Source organism: Macrotis lagotis, chromosome 1 (assembly GCF_037893015.1).
Source record: "Macrotis lagotis isolate mMagLag1 chromosome 1, bilby.v1.9.chrom.fasta, whole genome shotgun sequence".
Taxonomy (NCBI): Eukaryota; Metazoa; Chordata; class Mammalia; order Peramelemorphia; family Peramelidae; genus Macrotis; species Macrotis lagotis.
The window spans coordinates 152,669,819-152,688,193 of NC_133658.1; the positions used below are offsets into that span (position 1 = coordinate 152,669,819).

Sequence of the window (18,375 nt, forward strand, 5' to 3'; positions counted from 1 at the left end):
TGTAATACTATAAGATCCTTAAATCAAGAAAATTTCAATTATTTTCACTATGCCCTATTTTTGAAGAAGATAAAGTGCCTAGTATTATTTTGGAAAGGTCTTTTGGGGGCAGGGGTGTTTCGCAAGGCATGGGTAATTTGACCAAATTATGGTCAAAGATCTTTAATATACTGATTAGTTAATTAATACAGAGAAAGGCCTTTACATTCTCAGATTTTCAATTGTTGATTTTAAATATCTGTGACACTAATTTGTGTACATTCCTCTTGACTTATGAAGAATATGTCTTCACTCGTATTTTTACATTCAATAGAACAAAGATTATAACTACCAATATCATTTGTGGCTTCTTCCATCATTATGCAATAGACAGCTGTTTGGGTAATGGAAAATAGGAACAGAGAACTAAACAATCAGTAGATCAATCTTGGCTTTGCCACTAACTAGCTATGTGACCTTGAACAAATCATATAATCTCTCTGGATTTAAGTTTCTTCCTCTGCAAAGATGAGTCTGATGAAATGATTTCTAAGGTCTTCCAGGTCTAATAGCCTTTGATGTCTAATAAAAATGTGGCAGTAGAGAGGAAGAGGTGAGAAGATGGAAAAGTAAAACACCAGACAGGAAAGAGCTCTTCCCATAAAGACTGTATCTCTAAAAAGTATGTATATACATGTGCAGGGTCCGAGGTTGAACTCCCAATTCTCTTCCATTCAGGGTCATTGGAATTTTCAAGAACAAGCTAGAACCAATATCCTACTCCCATGGAGTAGACCAGTATTAGCTTACATAGGTCTGAATAAAGGCCTCTGATTTTGGTTCCTTGGGCCTTAGAAACCAGTTTCCAAGTTATGAGAAAATGAGCAAGTGAAAGCAATAATACTGGAAAGAGTAAATGTCATTCTTATAAGCTTTCAGTTTCATATATATATTTCAGATATAATATTGTGAACAAGAATATCAACAAGATATTTCCTTCACCTCCAGTTAATAAGGCTTATTAAACTGACATGCTTTTATTTCAAAACATGGAATTATTTAATGCTATTTAAAATTTTTTTTAAAATTCTATTTAAAATAACGATTAAAAAAGGAAAAAGACAGTCTTCAGTGGTATTGAGAGCCCAAAATGGGGCACTATTGCTTGCAAAACCAATGTCAGATGTTTCCTTGGGAGTCAACTGACATGATATTCCCAATTTTTCTCATTCAATCTATCTCCTCCCTGGAAGCTGACCCCTTGTTCTTTTGCTGTTGTTCAGTCACTTCAGTCATGTTCCACTCTTGGTGGCCCCTTCTTAAGTTTTCTTGGCAAAAACCCTGAAATGGTTTGCCATTTCCTTCTTCAGCTTTACAGATGAGAAAATTGGGGCAAACAGGGTCAGGTGACCTGCCCAAGGTCACCCAGCTAGTTAAGAGTCTGAAGTCACATTTGATTCTGTTATGAGTCTTCCTGACCTTAGGTTCAGTGCTCTCTCTACCATGTCATCTAGCTGCCTTCAACCTTGTTAGGGAAAAGCCTAATTTTAAAAATTCATGGTTGTAGGTTTTGGAAATTTTGCTTGAGCCTTCCTTTCTCCTTGTCCAGAGAAGGTTCTCAATCTGCTAGAGTGTTTGCTTGTGCAATTCCCATCTACTCTTTCTATCACTAACTACTCCTATACTCTGTCCATATATTTTATATTTAATATGCTCGGGTAAAAGGTATTTGATCTAAAAATCATGAGTCTAAGGATAGTAAAGTCCATGTATATTTCTGTGAAAAGCAAACTCTACAAATGAAGGAAAAGAGTCATCCCCTTGGTCCTCCAACATTTATTGTGTATAAATGATAAAACAAAAGGAAAACATTTTCATCAAACATGGACTTTATAGATTTTTTTTGTCAATGTAAATATTACAACAGATTTTTTGATCTGTATCATAATTGCCTCATATCAGCAAAGTCATGTTAACATGGTGTTGTCATTTAATCAACAATTATTTATTAAGTGCCCCCTAGAGCCAGAAACTGTGGTAAGCATTGCCAATATAAAGGCAAAACCAAAAGTCTCTGCCCTCAATGAATTGATATTTTATTAACCAGTATACTATAAAGGAAGAAATTGAGGCTCAAGAGGAGTCAAAGCTTACTGGCTGAAATAAAAGCATCCCAAGGTCAGACTCTCATTAAAAACATAGACTGTCAGAGGGTGGAAGGAACCAGAGGTAATTCTTCATCTTAGAGTGGAAAATGGGCCCAGGGGAAGTAGGGACTTGGTTCACAAGACAATGCAGTAAGCTAGAAGGATTAAGAACCTTTGTCACTCCTTAAATGTGAGATCCCAATAAATTATTTTACATCTGTCAATCTCAGGTCCTTTGTAAAATAAATGAACTGGATTCAGTGATCTCTATGGTACCATCTGTTACTAAAACTTTTTATTTCTAATTGAAGCTGCTGTAGGACATTCTATAGAAGTAGATGTGATAATAACATTAAGACAAGACTTTGGCAATACCAACAACTGTAATAGCAATTCCTTATTATCTAAATGAAGGCAACTGTTCCTAGAAAAATCAACCTAAAATGGAGCATGAGTAACCAGCCCTATTTCATTAATTTTAAAAATTGTGCTTAGCACAGCATCTACCACATAGGAGAAACTTAAGTACTTGTCTTCTTCCCTGCCTCTATGACTAGAGGAAAGTTTTACAAAATATTATTTTTGCATCCTTAATGCAAAAGGACACTGTTAGCACCACTATCACACCCTCATAAAAGTTTGAACTAGTTTTTCAACACACCTAAAACAAAGTGGTCTTGTCTTATTATCACAACAGCATGAAGAGAAACCTGGGAATCAACACTTGTAGCAGCCACTTAAATGGAAGATGAATGTGCTCACATACAGAGGGGGCCATTCTTGCTAAATCAAACATATAAAAGAACTTGTAGATTCAGTAGCAATTACCAAGTATCTATAGAGGCCATAAAACTTTTCTGTAGAACTCATCAAATGGTTCTGAGGTTTGCATTAAAACTGGGTTAAGAGAGCTAGATCTATGAAAAGAAAATTATAACTAAAGTATTTCTCAATACAGTTCCTGAAAAATATGCTTTATCATCTCTTTATAGCTAAAAACAAATTGTTTATTTTTTTTAAAAGACAAAGTTGGTTTGTATTGGAACAATTAAATAGAAATGGTAGTTATCAAAAACATATCACATTTTGCCTTGAGACAACATCAAGCAACTTGAGGATTACTCTTTACCTGAAGAGGTTAATTTGAGACCCTGAAGTCAAAAGAACTGAGTTTAAGGCCTGACTTGGGCAACTACTAGTTGTATGACCTTAGACAAGTAAGTTAAACTCTCCAGGTTACAGTTTCCTCATCAACAAAATGGGATCACTTCTTATATCATCTACATCATAATTCTGTTAACAGAAAAATTCTTTGTAAACCATAAAATGCTAAATAAATGTGAATTGAGAAATTCTTTATATAATGTATGTAAAGGTCATTCCACTGTGCATTTTCTAAATAAACTTAAGGACTTAGTGGTGGTTAGGTTTGTGAAATGGGATAGCTATGGTGCTGTTGAGTACATTAATTGCCTTGTTCTGCTTGGCCCAAGAAGTCAGGAAAAAAAAGAGCACTGGTTTGAAGTTGTGAAGTAGATTTTGTCTAGATCTAAGGAGAAATTTCTTAATCTTCAGATCTATTTTAAAAGTGGAAAGGCTCACTGGATACGAGGTCCCTTCCAATTCTGAGTTTCACTGCTAGAGTAATTTTTAAAAATGTAAATGCTGAAGAATTCAAGAATCCAAACCCACTCTTGGAATCTCATTCAGGGTGTCAGCAATGTAAAGCAATAATCTTGAAAATATACACTCCCACAGAAACAAGTCACTCTTTGTTCTGGGTTGTGGCATGTTTTGTAATAGAAATGACTGTCTACAGGATAATGACTCATCTTTCCAATGACAACTTAAAAACAAAAAGGAGACAGAACTTAGTCTTTATATTTTGGGGACTACAAAACCTGTAAGATGTGCTGCTACCATAAGCAACAGAGATATATGCTTACCTTTCACTTTCATTGTTGCCCAAGAAGGTCCCAAACTGTGAGGCATAAGAATGCTCAAAGAGCAAGATGAGGAAATGTTCATTAAATTCAAAGGAGCAAGGGAACTGGCGCAGGATTTGCCACACGCAGTCTAAGAAAAGAAAAAACACAGGTGCTTCCCACTTCTGCTTACTGTTGGAGTAGGCTGCCTGGGCACAGCGCTGCTGGAAGGGATGGCCTGCCTAGGAGTAAAAGCATAAGGCAAAGCCCCACAGTGAGAACATTAGCCTGCAGTGATTCCTACTATGTCTGCCACAGCTGTGATGTGATATCTGTTACTAACACACAGAGGCAGTCTGGGAGGGGAAATCTTGTCAGAAAGATTCTTTAAATGAAAAAGCCTGTCTCCATAGCCGAGACTACACTGCTGACAAAAAAGACTCCCATTGTTTGTTGTACAGATAAAGCAATTCTTTTTGACAGGGGTGTGGGGGGCATCAGATTTTGTCAGTTTCTTGTTTTAAAACTGTTTTCTCTCTGACACCAAAATTAAAGAAGGATGCCCTTTCAAATACTTCCCCATCATCCAAAAATCAAGGAAGATGGGAGATGCTGTCATTAACAATAAATTCAATGGAAAAAGAGCATATCCCATTACTATAAACTGCCACAAGTAGGTCTGAATTATTTTTTATGCAAGCATGTTTCAATCGCTGGCTAGGGGTTTATTACCCAAAGGCAAATAAAGAAGGTCTTCTTCACAGTCTACTACTATGCCTCAAATTCTTAGAATTCACAAAATTCAAGAGATGAGGTGAAAAAGACTTTTACCCTTATAGGAAAAAGAAAAAAAATTATTGTCATCCTTCTTTTCTCATTTTTTTTTCAGTGAAGGGCCTATTATAATCTCCACATTTCCTTAGACACTCAAAAGTTTTATATCATTTCTGATAATCAAATCTGTCACCATGACTAAGGAATAAACCCAAGTTCATGAAGATGTGACCAGATTATTTTAATTTGATTTCAGAATCAGAAATAGAAAAAGTGTTGAGAGTTGTTTTCTCATTCCTCCAAAGCTTCCAAGGAACCACGATGTTCTGGATAATTATCGTGAATCTGTGAAAAAAATAATACACACGCATTCCTTTGACCCCCCCCAAGACTAAATATGAAATGATGTATGCAACATGGTCAAGTGTTGCATTTTTTAAAAAAGGAAAATAGGATTATTTTATTCTATTTAACTCCAATATTTTTCTAAGCCCTCTTTATCCAGAAAATAAGTCTTTACTCTCCAGAGCAGCACTCATGAGAGTCTACTACTAAATCAAGAACTGTGTGGCCCATTTGGAAAAATAATGGCCTAGAGAAATAATCAGAAAAATCTGCCACCTCCTGTCCAAAGAGAGTAACTGAAAAGATGCATTCTAGTAAGAGACTTTGCTCAAAGTCAATGTTTTTTACACGTCCCTGATCAAAACCTAAGCAGACTAGTTTTTCAATCATGTTAATTGACATAAAGCAAACAGAAATAACAAATTAATTCTTGGGATTTCCCTAAATATTAAGATCATACTTGAATCATAGAATAAATAGATGGCTACACAATGCTTCTGAAGCATTGTAAAAGAGCAAGAAAGAGGGCTTAGGAAGGAAGATAATAACATAATAATATAAGGAAGGTAAATGTTAAGAACATGGAAAGGATTCATAAGAATGTTAAGAACAGGAGAGGCTAGGTGGCGCAGTTGATAGAGCACCGGCTCTGGAATCAGGAGTACCTGAGTTCAAATCTGACCTCAGACACTTAGTAATTACCTAGCTGTGTGGTTTGGGCAAGCCACTTAACCTCATTGCCTTGCAAAAAAAAAAAAAAAGAATGTGAACATTATATTAAGTTTGAGTTATAATTATAAATGATTAATTTCATTCCAAAGAAATCTAGTTTTATAGCAATGTATTTATTTTTCCACCCCAGAGAAATTCATTAAATATAGTTTTATCATAGCAATGACTTTAAAGGTAAGGTCATTACTATCATGTTATGGCAAGAGATCTTAAAGTTTTTTAGGGTTTTTTTTTTTTGGCAAGGCAATGGGGTTAAGTGACTTTCCCAAGGTCACACAGTTAAGTTAAATAATTATTACATGTCAGGTGGAATTTGAACTCAGGTCCTCCTGACTCCAGGGCTGGTACTTTATTCACTGTGCCACCTAGCTGCCCCAAGATCTTATTTTTTTAATAATAAATTGAAAAAGGATTATTTTTGGAATATTTTTTCAGAATACTCATCTTCTGATTAAAATGATAAAATCTGTGCAATATACAAAGGTGTACGGTTATTAATAGGTAGGGGTTTATGACCCAAAGGCGATTAATGCAGGTTTTGTTGAAATAAAATAGAGAAATAGAGGAGGGATAAGTTTGGATATGTTGCCATATAGGCAGGCAGGCATTTAAGAAATATGGAGATGAGAGCTCAGGAGAGATTAGGGCAAAATATACAGATCACGGAATCATCTATATAGCAATAATAAAGAACTCCAAAGGAAACTGAGAAAGATCAGTGAAACCCAACTTATCCTAAGAGGTCCAGCTCAAGCTCTAGCTTTCCTTCTATCTCTAAATTCTATCTAATTCCTACTCTGTGCCATTCATTTTACACTTCATCTTATTAGACTAAAAATGGCCGTAAAATAGGAAAAGTCATATATTTCTTTGTTCTACACAATGTCTTCGTATATAAACATCCTACTACTTGTTAATTTAAATTCATTAATTCAACAGGCATTAGATAAAGGTATTATCTGTCAAAGAATAAAATGGAAAACTTGTTTTTCATCCAAAATGTTGCAGTAATAGATGCTGTAACAGCTACTACAAAAGAAATCAATACATAAGGACAATTCCTTTTGAATAGATGATATGGATACTTCTGGCAATTTCTATTAGATTCAAATGATGTTGCTTACCTGTAGCCACTCTCTCTCTACAAGAGCCTCAAAACCACGGATCGTCCTACATCTTGGTTCTAAGATGATCTGGGCCAGGGAGGTAACCTGAAGCGTAGAATCAGTTCCTTCTGTTCCATGAATCAATACCGATGCTCCTTCCCTGATAGGAAAATCCAGAGCACAAATGGGATACTCCCGACATGTTCAATGAACTCTGTTAACAATAAACATTTATTGAGTACAAATAACTTAATAGACAATGTATACTTCTTCACAACCCAGCAGACTTAATAAGATTGATAAAATAAATCAAGAGATTTTTCTCAAAATGGAGCAGGGAAAGGAAGGAAAGGGGGGGGGGGGCACAAAATAAATCATGCCCTCTTTGGTGATTAAATTTCACAGACTCCCTTTCAACTTTCATACCTATCTCTTATATTTCTCATTATAAGTACTTTTTTTTTTAGGGTTTTTTTTTTTGCAGGGTAAATGGGGTTAAGTGGCTTGCCCAAGGCCACACAGCTAGGTAATTATTAAGTGTCTGAGACCACATTTGAACACAGATACTCCTGACTCCAGGGCCGGTGCTTTATCCACTACGCCACCTAGCCGCCCCCCATTATAAATACTTTTTAAAAAAAATATACTACAGAATGAAGAACAAATTTTGTTTCATGTTATCTATCCCATTAATTTCTAGGCAGTTTTCTCATTTACATAATTAGTGTCACATTTTCCTCTGCTGATATTCAATTCTAATTACCCACATAAACAAATTAAATAATTCCATACCTGCAATTTAAAGGCAGGAATAAATGGCTATCTTAAACTTCATTTATATCTATCATATTTGTATATGGAACCTTTAAGATCCTAAGTAAAAACCTTAACTACATCAGATCATTTTAACTCAATTCCACTAATACTAATCTTTAGGGCTTATCTTTACTTTCTTATTTCCGAAGTACATTTTTCCCTAAAAAAGGAAATTTGTATAACTATTTATTTCTCTCCAAAATATGAATATTTCTTCCTAACTTATTGGTATCATTTTGTGATTTCAAAAACATTATCTCTTCAGATCTTGAAATATAAAGATGTCATTCCATTTTGAGTATTATATACTTTCATAATGCTCTCTACTATTCAGCCACTAAATCTTTTATCTCAATTTTCAGGGGCTATGTCATGAATTGGAAGATGTGATTTCACTTCATTTGTTCAGATAACAGTTGCTCTATTTCTTCTCCTTCCACTACCCATCTTTTTGTAACCTACCTTCTGACCCTCCTCAAGTGAAATGGCTCTTTTCAAAGTTAAAGCATTCTCTTTACTGGCCAAATCTTATGGTCTCTTCTCAGTCCTAATCAATCTTCATCTATGTGCTGAAGACCCCTAGATTCTCATGACTAATGTTACTCTCTCCTGGTTTTCCTTATTTTTCACTAGACTACTCCTTTCCAGTCTCCTTTAATAGATCATTCATATCATTCCCCTAGGTTCTATCCTAGATCCTTTTCTCTGTGATATCTCTTAGTGACTTATTAGCTCCCATGGATTCATTTTGTTCTAAGGTGAATGATTTCCAGACCTATTTTTCTAGCTTAGATCTTTCCCCAAGCTTCAGTCCCACATCACCAATTGTCTACTGGACATTTCAAAATATATATCCTGGGACATCTTAAATTCAAAACATCCAAAGTGGAACTAAGTGGAACTGATTCTCTCCCCACCAAATCATTCTCCTCTTCAAATTTCCCTGTTTATGTAACAGAAACCATTATATTTCTAGGTTACCAAGTTTCTAACCATGGTATTATCTAACTTCCTCATATTCAATCAGTTGCCAAATCAATTTTCTGCTTTACTACATTCTCCATACAAGTCACAGATACAGATGGCTTTCTCAAGTTTAGCTAAAAAAGAAAAGTTATGGGAGGAAAGCTAGTCAGTATGGATGGTTGATCAAGTAAAGGTTTTTTGAGGTTGGAGAAAACATGGTCATGTTCATAGGAAGTAGGGAAGCAAATAGTAGACAGAAGAGGTTAAAAATAAATGTGAAAGTGAGGATTTATAAAGGGGATATAATCTTCTGGAGAAGCTGGGATGGAATGAGGTAGAGGGGTAATGCATATGCAAAGATAAAAGGCCATCTTTTCATGTGAAATAGAGTTTGTATAAAAAGAGGATACAGAAGGTATCTGGTGAAGTGATAGGAGAAAAAGGAGCTCTTATAAAATGGCCTCATTTTTTTCCAGTGGAAATATAAGCCAAGGTTCACTGCTGAGAGAAAAGGGGAAGGGATTCACACAGAAGTTTGTAGAAAGAAAAAATTTAAAAGAGTGCCTGGGTGAGTGTGATAGTGATTTAATTAGGGAGGTATGAAAGAATTATCTTACTGAAGCAAGGTCCCAGTTGAGAGTGCAGGCCCATTCAGCCTGGTTTTGTCATTTTCTCCTATTTCATTCATTAGCACTAGATAGGAGTATAGGCAGTGGATGGTAAAAGAAATCCAAAACTGAGCTTTAACCAGGCAAAATCAGCAATAGAATTGAGGGTAAAAGGGACTTGAGAAAAGGTCAGTGTAGTGATGAACTGATTTAGTATAGTTAGTATAGCTATATATATTTAGAATAGTTAGTGCAGGGGTAATGGTTCGGAAAAGAACACAAAAATAGAGGAATTAGAGGTCTACGTTTGTCCAAAGAGCAAGGTTTAGGGTTACACAATTGAAGTAAAGGTAGAATAACAAAGACTGAATGAGCTGAGGATCTGAGAGGTTAGTATTTGATGGAATATTAATTATGTATATTGAAATCACTTAGTATGAGGGATCTCTGGTATGACTCAAGTCAGACCTGCAAGCTTCCAGTGGTCTGATCAAGGTAAAGTGATATTGCTATCCCTCTGGTCTGAACTTTCAAGTTTCTGATTGAAGGTAGGGTCTTGGGAGACATAACTGAAGACTTGCCTCTGTAAAATTACTGAATTTCCAACCAGAGGGAAGTCTGCACTTGTGTCTCCCAGCCTTTATTAGCTAGCTGGGAGACTTCGTGGGTTTGCTGGAACAGAACTGAAGACTGTCCTTTGGTCTCAGGTCCCTCATCTCAAAGTAGGTTTGGGGCTGAATCTGAGACTCTGCTCCCAGGGTCAGAGCCCCACAGTTGCTGGCTGGCTCCTGGGCAATCTCCCCACAAAATTAGACCCAGTGTGAAGTTCCATGACCACACTGTGCTGCAGTCCATAATTGCAGGGCCCAGAGCAGCTCCTATGCTGGAAGGTTTTATGGAGACCCCTCCCAACTAGAGCTATCTTCCTAAGGTTCACAGGCCACAATTTCTATAAAAATGACTGGGTTTTTTTTTTTTTTGCCAGTTTCCAATCCCTCCTCAGTCTGGTATTCTATCCTGAGTTCTTAGTTGTTGGAGTAGTTAAGGGAGAGAGCAGAGAAGGGCAGAGGGGAGGGGAAAAGCACTTGGTAAGAACCTGCTTTGATTCAGGTTCTATGATAAGTGCTTTACAAATCTCATTTCAGGCAAAGCTTTTGACAACCCTGGCAGGGAGCAGCTGTTATTATGCCTACTTTCCAGGTGAGGAAACTTGAGTGGTCTTGTCCTCAGATTCCTCCTGCTCCACAATTTTTGCAGGTCTTCCTCATTTCATTTTTGCCTTGTATTCCTGGTGTCTAGCACTATGTCTGGCATATCACTAGCTTCTTAAATCACTTAATCTCTGATTGTCTCAAGAATTATATTAGCACCTCTTTCACAGGGTTGTTATGAGGATCACATGAGCTACTATTTGTAAAAAGAATGTGCCTTGTTGGTACATGGTAGACACTAGATAGATACTCATTCCTTTTCTTTTCTTCCTCATTTAAGAAACTAGTTTGCCAGTAATATACAGGGTATTCCAAATAATCTTAATGCCATTTTAAACTTATGGAAGTTATTAAGCAAAGTCTTCAACACAAATATGTCATTTCTTTCTAAAGGAAACTAACTACTTGCAACTAGGTGGTGTCATGGATAGAATAAACCCTTTATTAGCTGTGTGACCCCAGATCATTCAATTAATTTCTGTCTTCTTAGATTCCTCATAGGACCTATTTCACAAGGTTGTTGGAAGATAAAGTGAGATACAATTTGAAAACTGCTTTACAAATCTTAAAAGTGTTATTGCTTTTATGGCAGTCCTTTATGTAGTGGCAAAGATGAAGGGATGCCCATCAATTGAGGAATGGCTGAACAAATTATGATATATTAATGAGATGCAATACTATTTTTCTGTGAGAAATGAGCTATGAGACTTTCAGAAAAGTCTGGATAGATTTACACGATCTCATTCTAAGTGAAATGAGCAGAACCAGAAGAACTCTATACACACTAAACACAACACTAGATGATGATCAACTATGTTGGACTTGCTCATTTCAGCAGTACGATAATCAAAGATAATTCTAAAAGACTTGGTGAATACCTTCTGTATCCAGAGAAGGAATTGTGGAGTTTAAATGCAGACCAAAGTTTACTATCTTCAATTTTTAAAAGTTATCTTAGGTCTTTTTTTTTCTCTCTGATATCTTTTTCCCATTTCAATTTGATTCTTCTTTCACAAATTATTATGGATATATGTTAGTATGGTTTTACATAGAGGCTATATTAGATTGCTTTCTGTCAGGGGGAGAGGGGAGAGAAGGTAGAAAAAAGTAAAACTCAAAACTTTGCAAAAAATGATTGGTGAAAGCTACTTCAGCTAGAATGTATGTAATTGGAAAAATTAATAAAATATTTTTTAAAAAAGTGTTACTGCTCACTATTATTGTTGTTGGTAGTACTGTTGCCTTTGTAGCACATAATATAAAGATGGAAAATGATTTGAACCAAGGATACAGATTTGAAAGCAAATAGAAACATGTTGTCTGCTTTTTACATTCCAGTATAAATCAAGGTCTAGCCAAAAAGAACAATCATGAAAGATTCCAGAGACACACTTTACCTGTCAATACACTGAGCAGCCAGGCAGGCAGCAGTTAGAATCTCTTTGATGTGAGTCAACCAATTAGAGGCCTCTAATTTGCTAAGCCACCGGTCCATGTTATGTGATTGGTCATTACAGGCTTCTACAAGTTTGATCAAGCTCTCTTGAAGAATATGATATCTTTTGGGAAAACAGAAATAAACATCTCATATTATTATTAAAAAAATTAGTTTAATTTAAAAAATACTTTAAAGTTTACAAAGTATTTTACATATATTATCCCATTTGATAATGAAGAAGCACATTAAAAACTTTCTTAGTTCAACTGAAAATATTAAGAAAAAACATTTCTCTAATAATAGGGGTTCTTAACTTGGGGTCTATAAACTTTTAAAAAATATATTTTGATAACTGTATTTCAATATAATTAATTTCTGCTATAATCCTATATATTTTGCTTTGTGAATATAAAAACATTATCTTGAGAAGGGGTCCACAATCTAGGAAAAGGCTCCATGACACCAAAAAAGTTAAACCCATTCACTAAGTCCTCTTTTCTCTTTAGGAAAATGTATAACTCAACAAGAACCAAAACTAAGGTTCTGGAAAAATGGCAACCAGAGTTGGAACAAAAAAATACTCTTTGCTTAAATAAGATCACTATCTTCTTTATTCTTGGAAGAGATGACAATTATGACCCACCTAAGGCAATCCTCCCTTTTTTCTCCTGAAGGGATTAAGATACTGAGGCTCAAGGAGGTCCCTTTGATTACTCCAGGAGAACACAGGCTGGGATAGGCAAAGAAGGAAATGACTAGGAGAATATTAAGTTATTGTTGTTCTATTAGATGAAATAGAATGTTATTTTAGTAGAATGTGACCTTTTCCTTGTTCAAGATTCCTCAGATTGTCATATGGTAGAGAGATGTCTGAGGATATGGGGGGACTATGTCAGTTTGGATATTTCTTAACTCTGAGTTAGAAATGTTTGGATGTAAAATAATGTTAAGATAATAAATTTCAACTACCCTGAGGGCAATGGGGTGACAGACACAGTAAAAGAGCTCTGGAGTCGGGAACACTTGAGCTGAAATCTAGCCTCATATTTATTAGATGAATGAATACTTGACCACCCTGCCTCAGATTCTTCACCAGTAAAATGGGGAATAATTCCCTCCCAGGGTTCTTGTGAGGATCACATGAGATGATATTTAGTGCAGTGCCTGAATACAGTTAAGGACTTAGTAAAGACTTATTTGTTCCCTACAGACCAGGAAGCTGGGGCTCAGTCATTCAAGGGACTAGAGGGAAACCCTCATACATAAGCTTAAACTGAATCTATTACAGCTTTATCAGTTCTGTCATAAATCATCATCACTAAGTATAAGGATCCAAGTACCAATTTCGAAATAAATCAGCACAAATGAATAAATGTTTTAGACAAAAGTTGCTATTCTGAATTGCTTGTTAAGAATTTTTTGCCCCTGGATTTAGAGTAAAGGTCCAATGCTCCCTTACTGGTCTGGGACTATTTTAGATTTCCCTAATTTTCTGACTCCAATGCCTGTCAGTACCAGATATGCAGGTCAGAGCTTTTGCCAGAAGTTTAGCAAATGTAGACAAGGGGCAAGAAGGAAGTTAATTACAAGAGAAGATGGCTGGGACACATTAACATATTAACAATCCTGTTTGAAGGTCAACAAGACTGGCCACAATACTATTGACAGATTTTGTGCCAATAAGCATAAGGCCAATTCAGAAAAAGAAAGATAAAAATAACTGTTGACACCTTCAGCATCTGGGATGTTCTCTTATCATTTTCCATTTCATCAAATACTGAGTCACCAAAACACCTTCAGGTATTTAAAAACCTGTCATGATTACCTTTTATTTTAAAAGACTCTATATTACCTTCTCCACTAGGTTTTACCTCTCAATGGACTTGTGAATTCGTCTCCACTGAGGATAATGAGCTTCCTGCTCAAAACCACCCCCTTTAGCTCTAGCTTGCTGAGCCACATTTAGAGATCGGGTGTCAATAATGTAGCCTCGTTTTCCTACACGAAGGGTAGCATTTACAAGTCTTTCATCTTCTTTACATCGTCTCCCATTGGTGCCTGTGAGTGGCTGACTACTCCGGATAATCACCTAGAAAGGACAATAGAGTTTAAAATTCAAGGAGAGCCTGCAGGACTGACAAAAAATGAAAGGGTGAGGTTAGCTGAGCTGAAAAAATTTTTTAAATAACATGCCCAAAGGAATCTGAGTTCTTGTGAGAGGAGAGCCAGAATATAGGCAGCATGGTTTAGAAGAAGCTGAAAAAAGCATTTACGTAATTATTTTTCAATCCTTGAAAGGGACTGTAATTTCTTTGGTGCAGGGAACTCACAGAGGAGGAAACTTCCTCTACAAATGCAGATTGTCACTTTCCCTGACATTCAGTTGTCTTACAGAGTTGTCTAGGAGATCTTACATCCTTTTGGCTTCCAAGCCAGCTCCCTACCCATTATACCCATACTACATCTTGAGTCCTGGAATAAAAGTCAAAAGACAAATGTTATGTGCCTGGTTCATATTTTTCACTATATCTCCATCTGTGAGATAATGGAAAGAGTATCTTTGCATTCTCAGAGGCAAGCATATTCAATTAGAAAACATCCTTTACACTAAATTAGAAAACAAAAACACATACACTTTAAACATTTCTTAACAGTTCACTGTCTTCAATGAAGATCACGAAGTAGTAAAGATAACATTTAACCATCACAAAATACTCATTTGACATAGATTTGTATCCATGGGATAATGTTTACTTTAAGGAAAGGACAATTTTCTATTTGTGAATAATTTAAGACAACTGTTTCCTAAAGCCCACATAATTCTAATAATTAAAATAATTGAAAAAAACTTTTAAGTCATTAAATCTTAAGTTTCTTAAAACTACTAACAGAGTGAATGCAGTTTACTCACCTGGCCAGACCACTTAAAGGGTAGTTCTTTGTGCTGTGCTCTGAAGTGGGTTTTCCAAGCTTAAGAAGTGGAGAATGGATTGAGAAGACTACCCTGACTAAATTGGGTCTTTAAAGTCCAAATTTAAAAGCTAAGAGCAGAAAATGATCTAGAGCAAAGGTGAGAAAACTGAGCAAATTTTTACTTTTTTAAATACAGTGTAACATTTTTTTTTTTCAAAAATGTAAAATTATCCTTAGCTCTTGGGCCCAACAGGATTTGACCCTTAGGCCAATTTGCTCACCCCAGTATGGATAATCATAGAAATCTGAAATGGTAAGGAAGGAAAAACATCAAATGTCATAAAAAGTATAAGGTTCTTCAGGGAACCAAAAATCCAAACTGTACTTACCATTCCATTTTTTTTATGGTAATAACTAAGTACAGGGAAACGCCCACCATGCCGAAAGGTAGCCACTTTCCTAAGGGCCTCATCATCAATGCTACTGGGCACAGTAACAATTGGAGGGTAAGAGGGACAGATGGCAAAATCCTTATTGACATAACTCAGCCTCCATTCATTGGTCTGTAAAATACAAATGAAAACTTTTCATGTCTGAAACAAAATCTAAATGTCAAAAAAGCATCATAAAAACTAGAAGAGACATAAAGGATTTCCAAATCAAATCTACATTTGGGAGGACTCTGTTCTATATCCTTTCCATCTTTGCCTCTGGAAATCTGTTCTCCAACTAGCTCTCTCTACGGACTTGAACACTGAGTCAAAAATCTGTCCAGATCACTTCAACTTACTGTATCTGATAGGGCTTTCAATGCAAATGTCAAACAAATTTGCTTCCCCTTCTACATGCCCATCTTCAAATACCTAAAACTATCTTATTTCCTGTTAGCCATCATAAAGTTAAAATTTTATGAACTCATTAATTTAGTTTGAAGGGAAAAGTGAATTATGTGAGTTAAAAATGTATTTCATTTTGCAAGTTGCAACATTAAAGATTGTGATATATGCTCACAAATCAGATGGTTGTGGTCTATAGGTTATCTACCCATTGGTAAGAAAAATGTCTAGACTATGAGAAATACAACTTGGAGTTAAGTGTAATCCAAGAGAATTGACAAGAGATTTAAAAAGCTGCCCCAAAAGTTTCTTTAACATAAAAACTATTAACCTCTAATTCATAACATTAAGTGACCTGATTAGACCAAGACAATTATGAGAAGTCTGGCAACATTAAGTAATATAAGATTGTAGGAAAAACATCCACTTAAATCTTCATATTTTCCTATTTAAGTCTTCATTGTTTCCTTTTATCATCACTAAGCAAATATATAATTTTGTCTCTACTTGTTTCTACCACTGAAACTCAAACTCTCATTTTGATCTAATATATTCTCCACTTTGCTTTTTTTCTTCATGTTTCATTATTAAATTAGTTGTAGAGACAATTTAACAGTACTTGTAGCTGGTCAGGAATTGAACTGTTAAAATTAATATCAAATAGGTATCTAAGTACAGATAGGTCATTCTCCCAGGTTTTAGACTAAGATTGAAATAAGAGGTTTAAGTTTACTATATTTACCTAGTTTCCCTTTGTTCTAACACTAAAGAATTTTCAAATAACCATTGATCCACATAATTTATTGGAATTAGTCACCTCTTTTATTATAAATCATCCAGTAGCAAGAAAGTATAATATAGTTTTGCTGTGATCTGCTCATACAAATTGGTGTTAGTTTTTTAAATATAATCAAGAAGTTAGAATTACAAAATTACAAAATTACAAAACCCCCAAATCAAATTTCAAACTGCTTTACCTGCATCAAAAATTAATATTTTCTATTGATGAAATTCCTCAAAAGGAGATAGTTTAAAAAACAAAAAGCCACAGCAATCTTTAAGATTTAGATCAGTAATTAAGCATAGACATGGATGTATTAAGGAAATAGAAGAGAATAAGCATTTTAAAGAGCACCTACTGTGATTCAGACTAAATGTCTGCGCTAATATGCAAGTTACATCTAAACTCAGAAGTCTTTTTAACTCCTGGCCCAGTACTCTCTACACTGCACCATCTAGCAGCCTCATATATGCTGCCTTCCTCATTCTTAATACATACTATAGATGCTCTAAAAACAAAAACAAAGTTTGTTTTTTGTAAAATATCTGTGATGCAAAGACAGTCACTACAAGTTAAACACTGTTTTCTTTGGGAACCTGCAGCTCTTAGCTATAGGTGGTGGATAACATCAAAGAATATGCTGACTAGGGAGAAAATTTGTGGGTAAGAGCAAACAGTTTAACTACTAGACAGCCCATATTCTCTATTGGCACTATGAAAAATTTTAATATAAGATATTTAGAGTAAAGTTAGCCTGCACTGGAAGAAAATAAGTTAAACTTCTATATTTCACACTAACAGACTTATACTAAATGTCAAAGGGCTGATTCACATATCACAAAAGTCTTTTTCAGAGTTTGCCCTATTTTTTTACTGTATGAATAAGGGTAAATTTCAGAAGTCAGCACTTTGAACCTCATTTTGGCATGATTCTTGAAAAGTGACTTACTAGTGAGGAGAAGAGCTCAAATTCTCTCTCAGGAAGAAATGTATGCCAACCATCTTCTACCACTTCAAACATGGGTCGGTAAAAGAATGGATACATCAGAGTGATGGAGTCCAAGGTTGACAATGCCTGGATGAAAACAAAGCAAACTTCATCAGAGAAACTGAAAGAGCCAGTTTTACTTTTCATGAAAAAGATGTCACAGCTTTTACTTGGCCTGATTCAATTATGGATTTGAAAAAATCAAAGGAACAACAATAATAACTAAAATGTATAGTTTCTTAAAGGTTTACAAAACTATTTTTAAATAAAATTACTAATAATACCTTAATTGCTCAATCTAATGGTTCTTTCTTGCTCCTCATCCTTCTAAATTTCTCTGCAGACTTTGATAATGTCAATTATCACCTTCTTCTTGACACTCTCTTCTCTCTAGATGTTCATGATAACTGCTCTCTCCCTCTGTTCTTCTCCTACCTGTCTGAGTGCTCCTCCTAAGTCTCCTTTGGAGTTTTTTTTTCACCTAGGTCACACCTACTAACTGTGATTGTTCTATCTGGTTCCTCTTCTCTTCTCTTCTCTTCTCTTCTCTTCTCTTCTCTTCTCTTCTTCTATACTATTTCACTAGATGATCTCATCAGCTCTCATAGATTCAGTTATCATCCCTGTGCTAATGATTCTCAAATTACTTTTCCAGTTTTAACTTCTCTGGTCACCTTATCTCAAATGTAACAACATTTAGTACTGTACATCATGAATTGGATGCCCACAGATATCATAAATTCAGCATTTCCAAAACTAAATCCATTCTCCGTCCCCTCCAAATTTCCATCTTACAGTTGAGGGTACCAT

At 35.4% G+C, this 18,375-nt stretch overlaps 1 protein-coding gene across 1 annotated transcript in view; it reads right to left on the reverse strand.

The window, feature by feature from the left end:
• The window catches only part of MTMR9 (myotubularin related protein 9), a 37,735-nt gene that overhangs the window by 9,445 nt on the left and 9,915 nt on the right, over positions 1-18,375 (reverse strand). The window contains exons 3-8 of the mRNA XM_074209177.1: positions 17,527-17,652; positions 15,350-15,523; positions 13,919-14,136; positions 12,007-12,168; positions 7,027-7,168; positions 4,073-4,293 (exon numbers count right to left, since the gene is read on the reverse strand). Coding sequence (XP_074065278.1) covers positions 4,073-4,293; positions 7,027-7,168; positions 12,007-12,168; positions 13,919-14,136; positions 15,350-15,523; positions 17,527-17,652 — 1,043 coding nt within the window. The remainder of the gene's footprint in view (positions 1-4,072; positions 4,294-7,026; positions 7,169-12,006; positions 12,169-13,918; positions 14,137-15,349; positions 15,524-17,526; positions 17,653-18,375) is intronic.